The sequence below is a fragment of the Anas acuta genome, chromosome 18, assembly GCF_963932015.1.
Source record: "Anas acuta chromosome 18, bAnaAcu1.1, whole genome shotgun sequence".
Lineage (NCBI taxonomy): Eukaryota > Metazoa > Chordata > Aves > Anseriformes > Anatidae > Anas > Anas acuta.
Genome location: NC_088996.1, coordinates 9,768,531 through 9,789,906, shown reverse-complemented (window position 1 = coordinate 9,789,906; position 21,376 = coordinate 9,768,531). Strand labels below are relative to the sequence as shown.

General features: G+C 40.4%; 2 protein-coding genes across 13 annotated transcripts in view; both read left to right on the top strand.

Annotated features, from left to right (window-relative positions):
* The first annotated feature begins 376 nt into the window (after positions 1-376).
* Positions 377-12,582, top strand: NOL11 (nucleolar protein 11). The gene is made up of 18 exons (XM_068655487.1): positions 377-563; positions 1,723-1,836; positions 2,574-2,630; positions 3,019-3,164; positions 3,433-3,490; positions 3,935-4,073; positions 4,467-4,664; positions 5,463-5,539; positions 6,284-6,407; positions 7,060-7,163; positions 7,438-7,515; positions 8,535-8,719; positions 8,985-9,110; positions 9,928-10,149; positions 10,624-10,702; positions 11,515-11,607; positions 11,885-11,992; positions 12,303-12,582. The coding sequence occupies exons 1-18, from the start codon at positions 414-416 to the stop codon at positions 12,414-12,416; spliced, it is 2,172 nt and encodes a 723-aa protein (XP_068511588.1). The 5' UTR covers positions 377-413; the 3' UTR covers positions 12,417-12,582.
* A 3,185-nt stretch (positions 12,583-15,767) lies between these two features.
* Positions 15,768-21,376, top strand: part of BPTF (bromodomain PHD finger transcription factor) — a 57,011-nt gene continuing 51,402 nt past the window's right edge. For 8 of the 12 annotated variants that reach the window (XM_068655475.1, XM_068655470.1, XM_068655469.1 and 5 more), the window contains exon 1: positions 15,768-16,652. In XM_068655475.1, coding sequence (XP_068511576.1) covers positions 16,007-16,652 — 646 coding nt within the window. In that variant the 5' untranslated portion in view covers positions 15,768-16,006. The remainder of the gene's footprint in view (positions 16,653-21,376) is intronic. The other 4 variants (XM_068655479.1, XM_068655476.1, XM_068655471.1 and 1 more) reach the window with 1 other exon arrangement.

Here is a 21,376-nt window from a genome sequence, read left to right as displayed (position 1 = left end):
TTCTGCACAATGAGGCTCTGCACGATGAGGCGCTCACACAACGCTACAAAGATCTGGGGAAATAACGGGAAATAATCCGAGTAATGAGTAATCTGAGCATGAAACACAACTAAAACGTGCAGGACGCGCTGCGCTTTTCTGCTCTTTGGCAATATCCCTTGGCAGAGCCTCCCCACACCTTGCAGCAACAGAGAACAGGACCCTCAACCCCACATTTTTGCGGATTTCGGCTAAAAAAAAAAACAATAAACTCGAGCTGTCCCCACCGCTCCGCTCCCCTCCCGGCCCCTGCCGAGCGCCCTCGGCCATTTCCGCCGCCCCCCGGGGCCGAGCGGCACCGCGCATGCGCCGCGTGCCCCCCAGCCCTCCCCTCAGCCGCGGGGAGTCTCGCGAGAGGTGGCGGCAGCGCTAAGATGGCGGCGCTGTGCGAGGCCTTCACGCTCTGCGGCCTGGGGCCCAGCGGCGGCGTCGGGCAGGGCGGGGGGGTCCTGGCCCTGGAGCCGGGCCCCGGCCCCGACCACGTCCTGCTCACCGACCGCGGCAGGACGGCCACGCTCTTTAAGGTAACGCCCGGCACGGCGCAGCCCCGCGGAGGCAGCCGCCACCTGCTCAGGCCTGGGCCGGGGGCTCCGCGCAGCGCCTCAGGGGTGCCCCTGGGGAGCCCTCACCCGGCCCGGCCCGGCCCAGCCGCCCGCTGCCCTCCCGTGCCTGGATCCGGGGAGTGTGGGGGCCCCGTGGGCTCGGCGTGAGGCGGCCTCGCCTCATTCCAGGCCTGCCCGTGCCGCCTCCCCGCACCGGCTCTGCGCTCGCCCTGGGCGGTTGTTTGCTGGGCTCTTTTGCTCGTTTTCTCTCTTCGTTCCCAACGCTCGCATCCCGAGGTTGCAGGGGATGTCGCGCCTCCTGGTGTGCAGGGTGACATGTGTTGTGTGCGGCTGTCAGCTGCCGCCCTGCTGTGGGGAGAGCCAAAGGTTTAGTGCTTGCAGCACACAAAATGAAAAAGTGCTGTTATGCTGGCTTTTTTTTTGTAGTGCATGTATATATTTCATTGCATGAAACTTCATCAAACATTTGTTTTTATCTTCTTGTTTGGCTGTCGTGGTCATGGCACTAAGGATTGTATCCTAGCAAATTTACAATATAGTCTCTTCAGATATTCAGTGCCACTGCCTAGAACATGCAAAAATATAAGTGTATTGGTAAATATGTCCAACATAGCCCTAGTCTGAGGAGAGGGAGATAAGCACCCTCAGAGCAGCAAAATCTAACTCATACATAACATGATTTTAGACAGTAAAAGTCATCATTCTTGATCTCAGCATATTGAAGTGGGAATAGAAGAGGTGCTTTCCTGTGCATAATTATATTGGTGAGTAAAAGCAACTTATATTTGTGGCTAAAAGTAATATTCGTGCCATGTATCCTGCCTATGCTTCATGGCATAAGCCCGTCTAACTGTTACAGGTCAAAGATATTTCTCATGTGAAAAGAAGTTTTTGATTAATCCAGAGCTCTTGGATATTACCTTGAAATTTCTAATATTAAAGTTAGCATTGCCCAGGCAGAAGTCCTGAGTCCTGTTAGCATACCAGTTTCCATATTTTAATGTTCTCATTCGTATCCAGCGTGGCTAGGTTGTGTTTTCTTTCTGCCATGAGAGAAATCCCCAATGTGTACCGTGTTCTACTTTAATTGCCTGTCTTTGTCTTGATTTTTTTTTTCTAGGTTTCAGATCAGAAGCCACTAGGCTGTTGGTCAGTTAAACATGGGCAGATTATCACGAGTCCAGTCGTATGCAACTTTGAAACTCATGAATATATAGCTGTTCACGATGACAAGGTGAGATTCTTTTCTTAAAGCGAAAAAAAATGTAGTGAGACTTCTTCCCTACCTTCATTCACTCAGAAGTTGGTGTTTAGCTAACTGGAAATGCGTGGAACTCTGCGTAGTCTGCTTGGTGACATGACTGAGCACCAGTTATGCAGTGGCCCTTTAGATACTGAAGCATTCCCAGTGAAGAATGCCTCATACGTATGTTCTCAAAGAAGAAGTTACGTGTTGCATGAACAGTTTAGAGCTGCACAATCATTGTGTTGAAAAAGTTCAGACCTGCATCCTTGTCTTACAGTTAAACATTTCCTGTTTGTGTACCTCTGGTAGTGTTTACTCAGCACATGCTGAACATTCGTTTGTTGTTGTTCATGAAATGCTCTTCCTGACCTTTCATTGTTCTTCTTAAAACATTCTCTTCCAGATCAGGTCATCTGTACCTCAATCTGTCTCCAACACTTTAATCTACTTTCATTTAGAATTCTGCTGTATCTTTTTCGTAGCCTCATTCTTTCCTATCCTTTGTTTCAAGTTCAAGATCTCGAGCTGTATTTGTATTCCTGTTGTTTCTGTGTCAGCATCTTCCCCTGCAAACTTTCCAAGTCTGTTTTTACTAAGGCTACTGTGAATACTTAACTGTATACTTTCCTCCTGTGTTTCACTAACGTGCAATTGCTGTTACTTTGTATGATGAAAAGTCTATGTGACTGTTTTATTGTACTTAAAAGGCGATGCTTCTCTTTAAGGTTTTAAGGATCTGGAAGGATGAAGATGTTAACTTGGACAAAGTATTTAAAGCAACGGTAAGTTTCTTACGTATGTTCACTTCTATGTTAACATCCTGAATCTTGCTAACTTTCATAGTGCTGGTAAAATCAGTGTGATTAAAGTGTAATCACATTGTGATTAGAGGTGTATAAATGGTTGCTTGAACTCCTTAACCTTAATTATGCTTTTTCTGATACCATTCAGAAATGTGCCATTCATTAGGATATTTTCATGGCTCTTTGTTAGTGCTCTTGATTATTAAGAGCATTTCACAAAATTGGCATTATTGGGATCTTGCAGGTTCACAATCCTTATATTACCCTTTATTGAAGGAACTCTTAAAAAATCCCATGCTAAACACTTGGTTTTCAAGGTACTGTACTGACGAACATAGAACTCAAATTACTTTTTTTTTCTGTATAGCTTTCAGCTGATGTGTACAGAATACATTCACTGCCCCATGGGGATCCATTGGTATTGTTCAAAGGAGGTGGTGTTCGAACTTTAGATGTTCTTCTGGAAGCCCCACAACAAGAAATTGAAAACATTATCTCAGATGAAGTTATCAAGTAAGTGATACAACCTTAGGAATCTTCTTGATCAGAAGAATCGATGATGTTGAAAGTTGTACCCTTTTTATGTGAAGGGAAGAGACATAACCTGAAGGTCAGGATACTGGGGTTGGTTTGTTGATTTTCTTTTTTAATGCATTTATTTTACAGCCTATAATTTTTTTTATATACAGATATAAAAAACACGAGACTGCCTAAGTAATATGATATGACTTAGGTATAGTCCCAGAATTTAGAAGAGGTTCATACAGCTTTCATTTCTTAGGTGGAGTGAAGCTTTCCTGGAAGGTCAGCAACCTGTCCTAATTTTCATTACTGAGAAGGTGAGTTGTTTTTATTCTGTTAAACTTTTGTAGCAGCAAATCTATGTTCCCTTTCTAAAAAAGATTACTTGTTTCACTGGATTTTAAGAGCTATAATGGAAAGCATTATCCAATCCTAGTGTATCATCTCTGATACAACGGTTGAAGTTGTGTTTCCAGGGCCAGGGAACCTGGCTCTTAGAACTTCAGAGATCGATTAAGTTTAAAAACTATATACAATCATGTGACTTCTTACTTCCCTGTTTGTTCCTGTGAATTCATTTGTTGCATCAAATCAGAATTTGCTGTATGTACTTGAGTCAGCAAACACTTCTAAATTAGGGTGTGTGTACCGTAGCAAACATGAATTGCTAATTGTATATGAGATTCAAAGTATAATCAGTACTAATATCCGAACTTGTGTTTTTCTTCCTTCTATAAATTGAAACTTTCTTGTTGTTTTAGGATGGGGATTTTTTTGTCTATGTACAGAAACTTAAGACGAACAGTCTACACAAATACAAGCTTGAACAACAGGAATCATCTAATCCACTGAGTTTCACGGCATATATAAAAAAGCAAATTATCACACTTCTGTGTTTGTGTAAGTTATATTTTATAACGGGATGTGATGATAAAACAAGAAATTATGTGGAAAGACAAAGTTCTGATATCTGTGGATTACCGTTTCATATTCTTGCTCTTCTCTGTTAAATGTTCTAAACTGGCAAGGTAGAATAAGTAATTAAACTCTCATAATGGTTGAATAGGCTTCCTGTTCTTAAATGTTATGGCTTGTACCTTAAAAATTTCCTGATAGCTGTGCTGTTTTTTTTTTTTGCTTTGCATCATAACATGTCCTTTAAATATCATGTATTTCTTCTCGTGCTTGTTGGATTTTATTCCCTTTGGGGGTCTTCTAGCCATACCATATCAAATCACTTTTCCATAGTGACAGACATAAAAATGCCATTTTGCCATTTCTTTTCTCTGACAGGTTCCAATGACTCTGTATATAAGGTTCTGATACCTCTGCAGCAAAATGGTGAAGGGGAAGAGCAAATTCTGTCCAAGTCGCTACTACTAAACCTTTCAATATCTGGAAGTGTTCTAAAAGGAACTTCTTTGGTTGTTGTTGATAAAGACCATGTTGCAGTATTAGGAAGTCTAGCAGCTTCTGGTGAAGAATCCAAAGGTAACTAGAAAAAACATATGAATGTGTCTTAAGTTCTAAGACATTCTTAAAACAAAGCAACAGGTGTTTGTTTGTTTTTTTTGTTTTGTTTTTGTTTTTAAACCAGGCAGAGCAGGAAATGATGGTCTTGATTCTTCAGTGATTGCTATAACTATTGCATTTTAAATGAAATAGTTTGCTCTTAAAACTAATGTATAGTTGAGCTTCGCAATTGAGAGCACTAGCCGAAAGATAACGTTTACCTTCAGTAAATGCCATGGTGGTTTGTGAGATTAAACTTGCTGTTTCAGTATTTGCTTTCACAAAAGTATTTTGCCGTTAGCAAAACAACTGAGAATAAGCAGCAAGGGGAAGAGAAAGAAGGCTTTCTTTCTCTTTTCAAGGGGAAGGGAAAGAAGACATATGCAGGGGGAAATAAACCTGATATCCCATAAGAAATCGGTATGTAAAATAAGTGAAACAATACTCCAGTCTCATGGCTAAACTTTTGAAGTGTGGGATCACTAAAAGTTAGGCCACTGAACATAGCATTTTGTGACTGGAAACTGCACTGACTGGTATCGTTCTCATTACAGCTTCTTATTTGAAGTTCTTCAGTGGAAAACTAAGTAGTCCTCAAATCTTTTTGTTAAGAGAGCTAACTGGAATGACACATTTCTGAAGATTTAATGCTTATTAAGCTGAGCTATTTTTGAAACAGTTATTTCTATTTTCTGACGTGTAGATAACAGAAAGCAGCAAAAGCAAATGTAGCATTTGTGTTGCTTTTGGATTTCTAAGTTCTCTCATTTTTCTTAGAATGCCTAACAATATGGAATACAAAATTTCAGACGTTACAAACTTCAAAGGAACTGCCCCTGGGAACCAGTGGACAAGTGAGTACAATCTTCTATTTGTTGTCCTTAAGCTTTCATCTGATGCATTTAGCATAATAGTAACTAAGACAAGTGGGCTTCAGAGTTGCAGTTCTGTCTGGAAGAGCAGTAAATGGCAACCTCTGAAACAAAATTAGTATTGCCCAGCTGATTAGCTATTTTTGTCCGAATCTCTAAACAGGAGAGTGGTGGCCTTTTGGCAATATCTCTGGTAATTCAGTACCTTCTCACTTCTGTTGGCCTTGATTGTTTGGTGAGAACAGAATACCTAGTCAGTATCTATTGCGTTCAGACAATTTGAAAATGAGTGTCTGAATAATCCTAGGGCCTTCCTAAACAGTGTTTCAGAATGTTCAGGTGTCAATTGGTAATAAGTAAACTGACACCTGATTAGTAAATGTACTAGTGAAATAGAACAGCTGACTGTTGTTGTCATTTTGTCAAAATTGCACAAAAGAGAGCATTTAAAAAATATATATCAAGTGGACTCAGTGCCTTGGAGCAGTCACTGTAAGGCATCCCTGGAAAATACTCAATGAAAGTGAGTATAAACTCACTTCTGTGTTTAGAAGCAGTTGTTAATGAACGTGCTAAAAAATGTTAAAATTACCAAAAATAACTGGTAAAATCATCTGATCACTAACTTCTTACTGCAAAATTCAACTGAAAAGTCAAACATCAGCTTGTGCAGAAATGTGCCTCTTTACTCCTCTCCTCATTAACTATGTGTTTAATATTTTGTAGTTGTGGTGTTATGGGGAAAAATTTTTTTTTACTCATGGAAAAGTGCTAACAGTAGTTATATACAAGTGTGAAACTTCATCCTTGGCAGCTGCTGTGGGAAAGCTCAAGGACAGTCAAGCTTCTGGTAAGAATTTTTTTAATTACAGTGAGAAGATCTTTTAATAGGAAAACTTAAGAACCTGTCTGAAAATTATTTTAACAGATTTTATAGAAGTATATTAAATCTTAACAGCGTATCCTGTTACCACCTGTTTAAATTCTGCCATTGAGAACATTTGTATTCTTCAATATTTGAATTTATTGTGGCTTCACTTTAAGTGTGATTCAAATATTGGCACTATTGAAAATACTGAAGTGCCAGCTACAAGCACCGAAAACAGAATAAAGAGTGTCTCTTCAATAAATTATGTTTTCAAAGCACTTGTGACTAAATAGGGCAATGACAAACATAAACTTGTAAACTTTAAGAAACTATGGAATCACATTTAACTTAATATTGCACTGAAAATGATGCAAGTAATGTTTACAATAAATTGTGTAATAACATTTCTTCTACCAGAAGCTAAACAGTATGTAACAAGTCTCATAGAATTACTCACTGCTGAGATAAAACAGGACATTTTCTTGGCAGAAAATTACTACACTTAAAAAAAAAAAAAAAAAACCAACAACAACAACAAAAAAAAAACTGTTAATATCAGAAGTTAATACATATATATTTTTAATAAATGTGTTTTAAGTGTTAACTTCATGTAGTTTCATTTTTGTGTTCACAGATATTTCTTCATTTGTAAACTGGAATACCCTTGGAGATGAAGAGCCTGTGGTTTCCTTTCAGCCACAACAGTCTACAGCTCTAAAATCTGAATCCAAAATGACTGTAAGTTAATACAAGGAGTACATGAGGCTTTTTGGCTTGTATTAGTTTCTTCCCAACATCACTAGTCTTACTCTTTGGTAATATTGCGCAAGGGAATTTAACGCTGTATTTGTCGCTCATTGTTTCTAACACTTTCTGGAACTGAACTGGCTGGATGCTAAATTTAATCTCTGCAGCAAACTGATGCATGATGTTTCTGGTTATCTTGATTGAAATCCTCGAATATGTACTGTCTTTTTGGAGCTGAATAAAAACTTGTTTTTCTTTATTATAGTTAAGATCAAGAAGGAACAGTGTTACTAAAGTACAGTCAGATACCTCTAAAGTTGGGCAGATCTTAAAAAATATAAAAGTAAGTATACCAAATATCCTGAATTAGTTTTCGGGCACACTGAGAATATTCCAGGTCTCTCTTACTCTATTTTTTTTCCATATCAAGCTGAAGAAGATGCCTTCAACAGTTGTGTTGGATGATTGCATTATTATTGTGTAAGAATAGCATTTGGGCATGTTGAAATTTAAATCTTGTCTTGGGAATATGTTATAGAACAGTGCAGTACAAGGCTCATACTAGCTGTCTGAGTTGTGAAACTTGAATGAATATGCTCTCTTGCAGTAAATACAGTGAGAGGATATTTTTACCTGAACTCCACTTAACCTTTTTTTTAGATTAATTTTTGTATTTGTAACTTTCCAGATATTTGTGATCTAGAAAGTCACAATGCTAGGAATTCCGCTATAAATATAGCAATAATCTGTCTATGAAATCGTAGAGTATTTGTCTCTAGGACTATCGCATAAAATAATGAAACATTTTAACATGTTCAGAAGACAACATCCTAACTTGTTTCCATAACAAGTAGGGGAACATACTTTAATACAGGTTGTCAAACTTGGTTTAACATACCGTTTGATGTGTTAGTATTGAAGTTGAGTCCCAGGGTGCTGCTGAGCTTTAAATCATAATATCCTTTGAGCTGAAAGGGACCTCTAAAGATCATCTAGTTCCAACCACCATGCCAACTGGTTAACATACAAGGTATGGTAGTTGCATATTCTGGTTTTACTTCCCTTTTAAATCTCACTGCAATCTACGTCCCTTCCTGTGTGAACATACCTAAAGCTCAACCTTGACTGGGGCATCTTGGTAATATTACTGAAATAATAGGAGACAAAAAAGCTCTTATTGAAAGATACTACTTACCTAACTTCAGAATGAGTAATCACTTTTGGTGCACATGATTGGAACAGACTACCAAAATAAAGAGTGGGGAGGCTTGAATTCCAAAGTCTTTCTACTTGGTCTAATTAGTAACAGTTCTCAAACATGTGCATTGTACACTGGAATTACATACTATTTCTTATTTTCAGGATACTTCTGCAACTGTAATTGAAGATGAATTAAGACAATTGCTGTTGAAAGCACAGATGCCAGATTTCCAAGCCACCATTGGATGTGTAATAACTGCTCTTATAAACAGGTGTAAAACAGATCCAGCGTTCTACCCTCGAAACTTCCTGTTACAGATGGTCCAAAAACGAGAGCTATCTTACAGGTGACAATCCTGATTATTTTTTTAATTCAATTGTAAGGGAAAAAAAAAAAAAACAACTAGGAATTTGGTTCTTTATAAAGCACTCCTTGAATTATTAAGAGCTTATACACGGTTTATTTGCAAGTCTATTGCTTGTTTTCTGAAGAGGCTGACTCTTCCCAGATGTTTTTTTTGTTTAAAACAAGATTAATAGTTCTACCTTAGTTTTTATCATAGCTTTCAGTGGGTGTGAACTGTGCAGCCTATTCTTTTCATATTCTTACAGTTTGTGTCCAGACTTGATGACTGTTGCTTTGGAGAAAAAAGATGTACATCTTTTACAAATCTGCTTGCAAAGGTTCCCAGATATTCCTGAAGAAATTACTTATGCTTGCTTGAAAGTATTCTTAAGGTAAGTTGAAATCACTCATTCGATCCTTTTTTTTATTTTTTTAATTCTTCACCAAACCAAGACCTTTACTTGGGGGAGGGGAGGGAAAGCTTTAATTTATTGATGAGCAGTACTATGCATAAAATTAGTGATTCTCTGTACAGTGTATGAAGTCTTGCAGACTGACAAGCTTTTTACAAGATGCCTGTTGCATGCATTAATTCTAAAAACTATGTAAGTGGTAATTAAATGAATGTGCCTTTTGGTAACATTGCTGGCTTAAATGGCACATCCGTTTACACACATTGTTACAGATGTGTTTTTGTTGCTTATCATACTTAATTGTCAGCTCTGGTTAAGAAGTCCATAAAAAGTTAACTCTTTCATGTTCACCATAGTGTCCACAAAAAAAAGGTTCTCCAGTCACAAGGATGAATTGATCGACAACAAAGATAAAGATTAATTTATCTTTAGACACTGTAACCAAAAGAAAAGACAGTCTAAACTGTTTCTCCGGGCTTTCACAGCAAAAAGATTTTTTTTCATATTCAGAATATCAGATCTTGTTCATCACATGTCTTAAAATGTCAAATATTTTTTAGTAACTTATATTGTTGGAATACATAAACAGAACATGTATTGTTAAAGGTTAATAATAACAAAATACTAGCTATTATCTTACGGCCTTTATCCATTCTGCAAGACTTTATATTTTGGTATTTGTTCTTACTTTTCTAGAAAACTTCAGAGTTAATGCATTATTGTGGGGCGGATGACATTGCTGTTTTTAAAGCTAATAATAAAAGTATTAAATCTGTGTGGAATTTCTCTTCTACAGCATTAGTGAGGACTATCTTGAAAGAACCGATGTGAATCTGGAATCTGTAATCTGTTACATTGATATTGACCCCAAGCATAAAGAAGTTAAGACTGAAGTTGTAGAAAATGGTTTCAATACTGAGCTGGAAGAAGACAGTTGTGATAATACAGTCTCAAAGGAAACGCATACGACAGATGATGTTGAATTCTGCCCTGTTGGACCACGAAAGGCAGCATTATTGTATCCTCTGCATTTAAATGATAGAAAGTCAGTGCAGTATGCATGTAAACGTCTGTTTAATGTTGCTTAAAGTAATTATCTTCTGTTATTGCCAAGAATTTCTAAGCAACTCTTGTAAGGAAAGTTTATGTGGTTAAAAAAAAACAAACTTAGAATATTAATATAAAATTCTAGAAAGTATACCAATTTAAATTTGTATTAATATAAAAATATAGCCAAAAACTTTTAAGACAATGGTTTGATGTTTCCCTGTTGAAACATTAGTCGCTTACTTGCAGTAAGCAGAACTGCATTCATAGTAACTGTATTTTGATGTTTTATTTGTTATATTTATTTCATGATGGAAACACAGGAGGTATAAACAGCTATAACAGGATCTCATAATGCACAAATACTTTAACTAGAGTTGATTTCAGTTTGCAGAAAACAGTATATTTTTTTCTGTGATTATATTTTCTCAATAATACTGCACAGAAATGCTGTTCTCCATTCAGCATACAGTGAAACATTTCTCTTGCCTCATCTGAAAGACCTTTCAGCTCAGCAAGCTGTTGTAAGTATATTAAAACAAAGAAGTTTAAATACCCTTATTGTTTGGAGGGAATGAAAGGGAAGAGTTCTTTTTCTTTTTTTTTTAAATTATGTATCGGAAACTTGCAGCTCTTACTGGCATCTGAATCATATAAACTAGTACATGAAGATGAAAACAAGGAGACTAAGATTATTTTTTTTCCACATGTATATGGAAAAAAATAAACTTCTACTATTTTTATAGTCTAACTTTAAAAATGTAAGAAAGAAACCCCATTTCTGACCAAGCCTACTTGAAAAATATTTTGATTAGTATCAGGAAAATATAGTACCTTTTCTTAATCTGGATGCTATTAAAATAATGAGGAGTTAGAACCGACTAAACTATCAGAGATATAAGTTTATAGAAAATAAAAAAAAAAAATCTTCTGCCTTGTGCTCTGCAAAAGGTAATGTTGACCTGATTCTAACCATTAGCAACTTATTGGCTGCTGAAAGTGAAACTGGGACTAAAATTGTTACTGTTGGTTCTTCTTAGCAAAACTCATAGAAAATTCTGCACCTGAATTCAATTTCACTTGCACAAATGCTGGAACAGAGATTACTACTGAATGTCACTTTACACTGCATATTACTGAGTTTTCGAACTCCCAAGCCTATAGATGGTGGAAAAAATCCATAGAATTGATTTTTAATGCTTGGCTTAGAGGCATTTTGGAGGGGCATGGGGGATGTTAAAAGAACAGCCTTAAAAGAATATTGCTGTGTGCAGGATAAAACTCTTAGGTCTTGTAAGTTTGCTTTTGAAAATCATTTTGACTTTTCTTCTTTCAGCTGTTTCTCAGGTACTTACACTACCTGTATGTGAAATGCAGTGAAAAAATTAATACCACTCTTCCTGGAGTGCTCTGCCCAACTATAAATCAGGTAAGAAACTAGTTGTAAGATTTCCTCCTTCAGTTTCTGTAGTGTGTAACTGACTGAGTAGCTGCGACTGTCTAAAATCAGCTGAGACCTACATTCATTGCATAAGTAATTGTCTGTTAATACAACCTGGATGGAGTCAGATATAAGATGCATTTCTCCATCTGAAAATAAATACATTGCCTTCAAGTCTGAAAAGGTGCCTTTTGTATAAGAAGTTAACAATTTGGAGTTCGGTTTGTAAAGCAAAACCTGTCTCACTCTGCTTGTTTGTCTTCAGGTTATGGATTGGATGTGCCTGTTACTTGATGCTCACTTCACAGTTATGGTAATGCTACCAGAAGCGAAAGGATTGCTTTCAAACCTGCATAAGTTTGTGAGAGCCCAAGTAAGTTGCATCTCCTAGGATAATGATTTCATTTTAATGTAGTTTCAAAATATGACTGTTAAGATTATGCAGGGCAGGGTGGGAGTGGAACAACAAATATATAATAAATCAAAAACAAAAGTTTATTCTCTACTGTATGCTTATTCCTGAGCATGAAATGGCGTCTTCCTCATTTTGATATCCAAAGCTGCTATATTTACTTGGGTTGAATATCTGAAACTATGTAAAACAGAAGATAAATGCACAGTATAACTACGCATGAGAAGAATTAAAACCGATTTTATTGTAAATGTCTGTTTTTTCTTTTTAGGTACGATTCTACTCTGAACTTAATAAAATTGAAGGAACTTTGCGAGAACTACAGAGAATTAAACGCCAGAAAGACTCTCAGGCATATTCTATTGAAGTGCTGGAACTTATTTGAATATGAAATGAATTCTCAACGCTTATTTTATATTGATTCCTTTTATGACAAGGATGTATTAGCACTCCATATTGGGGATGTGAAAAGTTAAGTTTTCTATGTAGGGAAAACACGGTTACTCTGGCTACGTGGGGAGTTGTGTATTAAAAGCTCTTTTTTGACTGGATGAGACTTTGTTTTCATATGTAATTATGATGTATGACTACCCGAACATCCTTTCTACCATCTGATTCTTGGCAAAGACATTGGAGGATACTTAGATGGAGCTTTGAGGGAAAGGAAGAGAAGCATAAAAAAATCACTTTTTTTTTTATGAATCTCATGTTTGGGGAGAGTATTACAGATATAGACTGCTACTGAATTGTTCTTCTGAATCACCACTCACTTAAAACTGATTTGTTATAAGCTACTTGTGGGACTAAATGTTTATCTGAACAAAGTGGAGCAGATAAGCATAATGCTAGATTTCTTGAGGTTTAATATAAAATACATGAGAAAAGACAGGTACATAAACAAATACATGTCCAGAATAGCAGGTAAATATCAGTGTAACACTCAGCGTATCGATACACTTCATATTTCCATTATCCTAAACAAAATGGTAGTTGGTTATATATTAACATCAGCAAAATGCCCCTGCTTCCTGATCCTGATTTTACTTAGTCTACAGCTGAACTTTAGTCCTACCATTAGTGTCTTACAAATGCACATGTAACTGGCTCTAGAAAAGAATACTTCAGTACCAATTACAAGTTATGAGATAACTTATAGGGAGAGACTGGACAGAAGCAGCTCAATAATTTAAACAAGAGCCTATGCTGACTTGGTTATTAATATCATCCAGCTGAAAGTTCTTTAGTTCTTTCCTTTACCGTTGGAGAAAGGAACCCATCCAGATAACAGCTTGGAACACAACTCGGCTATTATCTTCTCCAAAATGCTTTTTGGAATAAGCCTTTCCATCTGTCTCAAGTACAGAGGCAGTGTAGAACCTCTTACCTAAACTTGCTCTTCCTGCTGTATTCAATTCACTTGTAAATATGCTCACTGAACTATGCCAACAGACTCAAAAAAGGGAACTTTTTTGCAGATGCTTTGTCTTAAGACACAGGTAGGCAAGTAAGTTAAGGGGTTAGGGTTGATTTCTCAGTAAGCTGTGCACTAGAACGGGCTACTTTATAGCCCTAACTCTGGAAGTTAACATACCTCTCCATGTATCCATTTTTCCAGCTATAGAATCACAATTCTTTGCGTTAGTAAAGCACTTCCAGATCACAGCTGATTACATGTAAGGCATTTAAGAGAGGGTATTCTGGCTTACAGTATTTGAAAGCAAATGATTCTTAACACCTTGTATCTATTACAGATATGCAAAACCCTCAGTATTTTACAGATGTTAGGACTCATGATGCTACAGGCCGTTTGAGTATTATTGTAGTAGATACACAACATAGTCTTGCTTGATTTGTAGTGTACAAGTGGCAGAGCTCACAGGTGGGGTTTTTTCAAGATCACAGACATAGTGAAATATACACAACCTGTATCTCTGTATTCATAGATTTGAAGAGTTACCACAATATTTTGCAACCTTGTAAGAGCTTAAAATTAGCTTATCAGAAGCAATCAAAGTGTAAATTTGAAAGATTCAGAATACAAATGGGGTATAAAGGTGTAAATGGGGTTAGGCAATGTTGTCTACTGCTTTTGCTGCATCTGGAGGGTGTGTAAGACATGGCTCTAAGCCTGTGCAACTGCAGTACTGAATACAAGAGTGTAACTGAATATAAAAGAGATGAAGATAGAAACCTGGATAGAAAAGTGCAAATTGGGTTAAACCCTGCTGCCTGGTGCCATTGTGACATTGTTACATGCTTGATGCTGCAGCAGGTTGGTGGGTTTAATGAGGTTCTTTCTCAGCCTGAGCAACAAGTTAATGAACAAAAAGCACTTCAAAAATTACTATAGAAGAATGCAAAATAAATTACATATTGAATATACAGCTGGCATGCTTTTGACATGACCAGTACTGGGTTGCGCGGCACACAGAAATGTAAGCGGAGTGCTGAGAGAAAATGGGAGTGTGAACATGTTTATTTGCTAAAGACAAGACTTCGGAGTCTTATGTATGAAAAAAAAGGCTGATAGTAAAAAAATGTAAGATGTTTTGTGTGCTTTGTGAGCTTTTGCTCAGGAAAGGTACCCTCAAATTCAAGTTCTGGTATTAGAAACCCTATAGGGTAATTGGTTTGTGTAGACTTGTAACCCTTTGGGGTCTCTGGCAAATTGGAAAATGAGGGAATACAAAATAGACGAAGCTGATCTCTGTCTCGTAGTGCTCCAGTGAAGTGCAGACACTTTTTTCAGAGAAAGTAGATTAAGCAAAGGGCGGGGCCCTGTGCGATCTTCCCCGTCTGTTTCACTTTATAGCGATCGCGGTGAGCTGCAGTAGGGTTTTAATACCACAGAATCACCCAGGTTGGAAGAGACCTCCAACATCACCTCGTCCAACCTGACCTAACGCTAACAAGTCCTCCACTAAGCCATATCACCAAGCTCTCCAGTTTCTCCCTAAAAGCTGAAGCTTTAAAGCACGGGCCCTGAACGTGGCAGGTGTTAGGGCTGGGGGGGGAAGAGTTTGGCCGCCCCTTCAGGGCGGTGCAGGCGAGGGGAGCCCGTCCTGAGGGGCTCCCCGGTGGCTCCGCTTTCGGCGGGCGATGCGGGGAAGGGGCAGAGCCCCGGCTCGGGCCGGAGCGGCGGGGAGGGAGCCCCGCTGCCCACCGACCTGCGCGGGCAGCCGCCCCCTGAGGGATGTGCCGGCGGCTGAAGCCGGGGGGGGGGACGTGGAGCCGAGGGGGCGCCTCTGCTGAGGGCTCGGGTCGAGTTCGGGGAGAGAGGAGCGCTGCCGGGCGGCGTGGTGCAGGTGTGGGGGCGACGGGGCAGAGGGGACTGAGGGGCGTATGAGGAGGCTGAGGGGGGAACGAGGCGGCTTCAGCCGGGCGGCGGAGCTGAGCTGAGGGGAACCGGGCTGAGGGGAATGGGGCTGAGGGGAGGGGGGGGCGACGGACGGCGGGACTGAGGGCAGCTCGTGCCAGGTGGCGGCGTGTGGCGGCTGGGGAAGCGGAGCGCTCCGTCCCGGCGTGAGGGGAAGGCGGTGGGCAGGGTGCCGAGGGGGCTTTGGAACAAGCGGGGAGCGAGCGAGGGGCACGGAGCCTCCCGACCGCGCCGGCCCCAACATGGCTGTGGCGGGCGGCGGCCGCAGCGCCCCCTGGCGGCGGGCGGCGGGCGCGGCCGGTCACGTGAGGCGCTCGGGGCCTGCTGCCGCCGCCGCTTCCCCCAGTCAGAGCGGAGCGAGCCGAGGCAGAGACGAAGAAACAAGATGGCGGCCGGCGGCGATCCGGAGCGGGACGCCGGCAATTCGGATTGAGCCCTCGGCCCTCCCAGCTCGGCGGCCCCCCCTCCCCGGCCCGGAGCCCCTCGCAGGGGGGGGAGCTTCCCCGTAGCAGCCCGTCCGGACTCGGAGCGCCCTCCCGAGCCTCGCTTCCCTCCCCCTTTCCCTTCCCCCCCCCTCCCTTCTCGGCCAGCGCCCAGAGATGCGGGGCCGGCGAGGCAGGCCGCCCAAGCAGCAGCAGCAGCAGGCGGCGGCGGCCGGCGCTCAGGCGAGCTCCCCGGCTCCGCCCGCCCCCGCGGGCCCCATCGGGGGGCTGAGGTCCCGGCAGCGGGGCAGCAGCCGCGGCAGGTGGGCGGCCTCGGCCCAGGCGGAGACGGCGGGGCCCAAGCAGAAGGGGGCCGGGGCTGCCCAGGCCTCTTCCTCCGCCGGCGTCTCCCCCAGGGGGGGCAGCAAGAGGAAGGGAGGCGGCGGCGGCGGCAGCACCCCTGGTGGGGGAGGCAGCAGCGGTAAGGGTAGGGGCAGGGCTGGGGCTGGAGGAGCAGGGGGAGGAGGCGGAGGAGGCAGCTGCAACAGCCAAGGCAGGGCTGCCTCGTCCAGGAGGAGCATCAGCAAAGTGGTGTACGACGATCATGAGAGTGAAGAGGAGGAGGAGAGCATGGTGTCCGAGGAGGAAGAGGAGGGAGACCCCGAGGATAACCAGGACTCCGACGAGGAGGAGGAGGAGGAGATCATGGAGGAGGAGGACGACGACGACTCTGACTACCCTGAAGAGATGGAGGACGAAGACGATGCCAGTTATTGCACTGAGAGCAGCTTCAGGAGCCACAGCACCTACAGCAGCACCCCAGGTAGAGAGGCAGGGGGATGAACGGAAACGAGCCGAGGGCACCCCACACGCTCCCTCTGGGTGTGCAGATACGATCCGCCTGTATTCTTCCTCCCGTGCGGGGACGGGAGGGATGCCTGAAGCACTCACAGGGAGTAGGGGCATGCAAATTAACCGCTCGCAGCCCCACGGATGCAGGGAACAGTAGAAGGTGCTTACAAACACATGCAGCGAGGGGAGGGAGGGAAGGAAGGAAGGAGGGAGGGCAGGACGTGCTGTAACAAGGGGATGCTTTGCAAATATGCATGGTGATCCTGGTCACTGCAGAAATGCCTGGTACACCAGGACGTGTTGCAAACAGTATAAAAAGTGTACGGAGCGTTCGCTTAATACTTAAAAACAAGGGAAACGAGATGCATGCCTTGCAAAGGGGTCGTTTCAAATTTGTGCAGGAAAGGATGGCTTGTGCTTGTGAATATAACTTGCTGCTGAAAGGAAGCACATGCAACTTGGAGTGGCCTAGAAAACCCATAAGCACTGATAATTTGCAGGCTTTTGCAATCAGATGTGTAGCTGGAATCAGCATTTACTGGCTTTAAGACAAAACTAGCTTACCAAGGAGGGAAATGAGGTGCATTGTTCAAAATGGAGATTGCATTGTTATAGTTTGGGGAAAAGTGCACTGGGCCTCATTGCAAGGGTGTAAGCCTAGTTTTAGTTAATGAGGCATTCTTAAACACAAAGATTAAAAGTTGGAGGTTGAGTCAAAAGTCTTGGCATTAAATTCTTCATTTATTTCAAGACTTGGCAACCTTTAAAACTCACGTTTGGCATAAAGCTTTTTAAACATCATTGAGATTATATTTTAATTTTTTTTTAACCTCTAGTAGGAAATTTGGGTGCAGTTCTTTTAAGGCCTGTACTTCTGTTTGTCCATAATTAGTGCACTAGCTGTGTGGTTTTCAAGCTTCAAAAATTCTTTATCTAAACTTTAACACTTTGGGTTTATTTGAATTTATTCCAGAATGAAGATCAAGTTCAGGATTTTTTTTAAAGTCTCTGAACCAGGAGAGTAGTTAAATTTAGGCGTAGCCTAGGAGTGTTTCTGAATTGGACTACAGGATAGCAAACACTGCTGCTGTACAAGTATTCGGCCCATTTGGAAGGGGGCAGGAACAGGTTGTTTGTGTAAATGCATTGCATCTTAAAAAAAAAAAAGTGTAATTTTAAGTAGTTAGTAGCTTTTTTTTTTTTAAGGGGGAAATACTGAGTACTGAATGTATCATTTGGTTTTATTTTAGTGAGTTAGTGGTATCAGCCTTTATAACTATAACAGACTTCATAACAGTTCTTTAAAAAACTGTGTGAATGCAGTTGTTTTTCAGTCTGCATACCTATACACAGGAATTTAAATTAATTAAAAAAAATCATAATTATATATTTACTTTAGAAATTGGGGATTAATTTTAGTTTTAATTTGGTTGTAGGCCAACTCTAACAAGTACCTTATATTTTTTTAATATTTGTTACTTAAGTTTGAGGTGTAGCTTTGCAGAAGAAAAATGTCTGTACTTTCTTGACTTTTGGCTCTATTTTCTGTTCTGGTAACTTTCATTTACTTTTTTTTGGTTACTTGGTAACTGTTTTGAGAGCCCTTTTGTCAGGGAAAGAATATTTTATGATTTTAATTGGCTAGGTCAGGAAAGTATCTTTGACATGAACATCCAGGTTTAAAATGAATTCTGCGAAGTATGGGTGTATTCAATTTTTGAAATGTACTTAAGAGTTTTGGCAAATAAGATAGGTCTGTGTTCATTGTTGTGCAAGCACAGACAGGTTTTATGTGGTATTTAAGTATATCAGAAACCATTTTGGTAATTTATATGGTTATTTTTTACTTCATCAAGGTGACTACAGTTAACTTTAGGAATAAGTGTAAGTGTAAGCATTTTCATCCTTGTGTGCTTTTCTTAAACTGAGTGTTGATTGTTAAAATCAATCTTGTTTTGGCTTTTGCTGGCAGTTCTCATTTAGCTCAGTATTGGCCTAAAGGCCTCTCTCTTCTCACTTTTGCAAGGAGGAAGGTGCAAACTTTTCACTTGGTGAGCTCAGTCTGTTTTGTTTCTTCTGAATAAATGCCTACATTGTGATTTTGGCACCGATTGAAATCTTGGTCTTATCATAATCCAAGAAGAGACACTTGACATTAGAACAAGTTTAATAGGCAAGAAAAAGATCCATGTAACCTCTGTATCTTTTTATCTGACAGTGGCCAGCACAGAGAAAGCATTACAAGTAGGGCAGGCACGCAGCGATACACCTCCAGAGCACCTTCCCAGGCTCCAGTGCTCTTTGACCCAGGTGCATTCAAAGCCAGAATTGGTTTTCATATATTTTTTTCTTCTTTCATATATTTGTTTTGAAACGAGATAAATTGTAACATACAACACTAAAGTTCTTGTAGTTAATGGTGAAGCTTGAAGGACCATCTCCTTTGTTTTAAACTGCCCCAACAGAATCGTGCTGTGCACACTGGTTTGTTTTTGTTTTCTTTTTCTGCTAGAAGAGACGAGGAGCGATTGTTCTCTACTTATCTCCTCTAGATCACTTGCAGCTTGAATTGCTGCAACCATCAGGATGGGGCTTTGGGGGCCGAGTTCATTTTTTTAAAGCAGGGTATTGAAAAATTGCAATACCAACTTGTCCTACCAGCCAAGATTTTACATTTAAATCGCATCCAATTTAAGTAATGGAATATTTCCTTTTTTTCAACCTTACATTCTTAACAATGGATTAAAAGCGCACAGTGCAATGTCTCTGGCCAAGTAAGGGTGGATTCTTGTGCTCTGTGTGATGCTTACGATACATCTCAGACTTGATTAACTATTACTCTAGCATTATTCAAGCATTTAGGGAAAGAAAATCTTCAAAATGATAAAATGCCTTTGATGTAATGCTTAATAGTGGTGTAGTTAAAGTTTGTGTGAATGAGTATGATGTTTGATTGCTTTCCCTTCTGCTGGATAGAGCTTTGGTAGAAGGATTTTGCATGGGATGTTCTTTCTCTGTTATCCCTTTGTATCCCCAGAAGGTAGATACATTTTTAGGATGGGTATCCCATATACCTTGTCACTGAACTTGTTTGCAGCTACCTGTTTGCTGTAACTTCTTATTTAGGCTTGTCTCAGTTGCATTGTTTTCCACACACTGCAGGATTTTAAAAGAAGGGTTTAATGAAGGCGCCTAGATAGCCCCCTTTTTTAACGTTTTTTTTTCATCAAAAGCTTGGAAAACTAGCTTGAGGAAGAGCTGCATATCTAGATTTGGGCTGAGATAATCATTAGTCTACCAAACTAATACTCAACAGTAGAGTTGAGTGAAACAATTTGTCATTTAAGATACTTTTTTTTTTTGGGGGTGGATGTTGCTGTCCCTGAGCATTACAGTGATCGACCATCACTGCTGTTAACCAGTTACTTCGCTTTGATCTTCAGGATGAAAGAATTTAACAGGAGACTAGGTGCAGTATTTAGTGTGTCTGTAGTAATTTTATATTTAAAATATCTTTATATCTTCATGCTCCTGAAGAGTTAAATGGAGACGTTGAGATGCAGTAGTAAGATACGCAGCCTCTCTTGTTTGTTGTGGGAGAAGGTTTGCCAGCCTCCCAAACATCTTACCGGTTTTCTAAATCTGGCATGCTCTTATTTTACAGTTTAAGATCCTAAACTTTGATATGTAATCTATCGCTAGTGCATCCAGCTAATCATGAAAAATGTGGAAGACAAGTTCAAGTCCTGGCAAAGAAGTCGTTTAAAAGGCCAAGCTAGTGGCTCGTTCTGCTGTACACACATGCAAATTTGCATTTTATCTGAAGGGAGTATTTGTCAACATTTTAGTAAGCAATTCTGTGCAGCAAATGCGGCACATTATCAAATTATATACATTTTTAAGGGTAAAAAGGTAAAATAACTTGATGCACTGCAGGTGGTTCTGTGGCACAAACTCCTTTGTAGGTCTGCAGTAAAATTTCCTAACCGACCTTTGTGTTGTGTAAAACTATCACACAGTGAGTAAGTGGATTTTAGTGGAATCGGGGAGGAGCTCGTGGGGCTACTAACTTCTGAAATTGGTTAGAGCATATCCGGAGTGTGTCCCAGCTAAGAAATTGTCTGTCAGAATGTTCCTGAAAATGGGTACAATAATACTTCTTAAAAAATTACTATAATTTGCCTGGATTCTAGGCACAAAAGAAGTCTGACTGAGTACTTCTTAGAATGGCAGTGTGGAATTTCATTTGCTACGTGTCTTGCACTATCCAAATGTTAAATGGTTATCCAAATGTTAAAATGGTGCTTTAGGATATAGGGATTTTATATTCTTGGTTCCTACTGAGATCGCAGTGATGACTATGATGTTGAAAAATCACATTTCTAATGTACAATCAGTAGAAGAAGGCCATTTTAATGTACAATCATTAGAGAGCTCCTGTTTGATTTAGAAGTACACCGATGGGTACAAAATGAAAAAACAATCTCAAGCATCCAACTAGGTTTTTAAAGAATATAAAGACCTAGTTCTGCACAAAACAAGGCAGTAGTCATCCTTAGCTCAGGAGCACATGTCGAGAATTTCTGTGAGATGAGTGCTCTCGGGATCTAGTCTAGTAACTGGTTATTTTCTCCCCTGTGATTCAACTTGCTAAGCTTTCATGGGGCTTGGTATGGCTCATTTTTAATGCTGGCT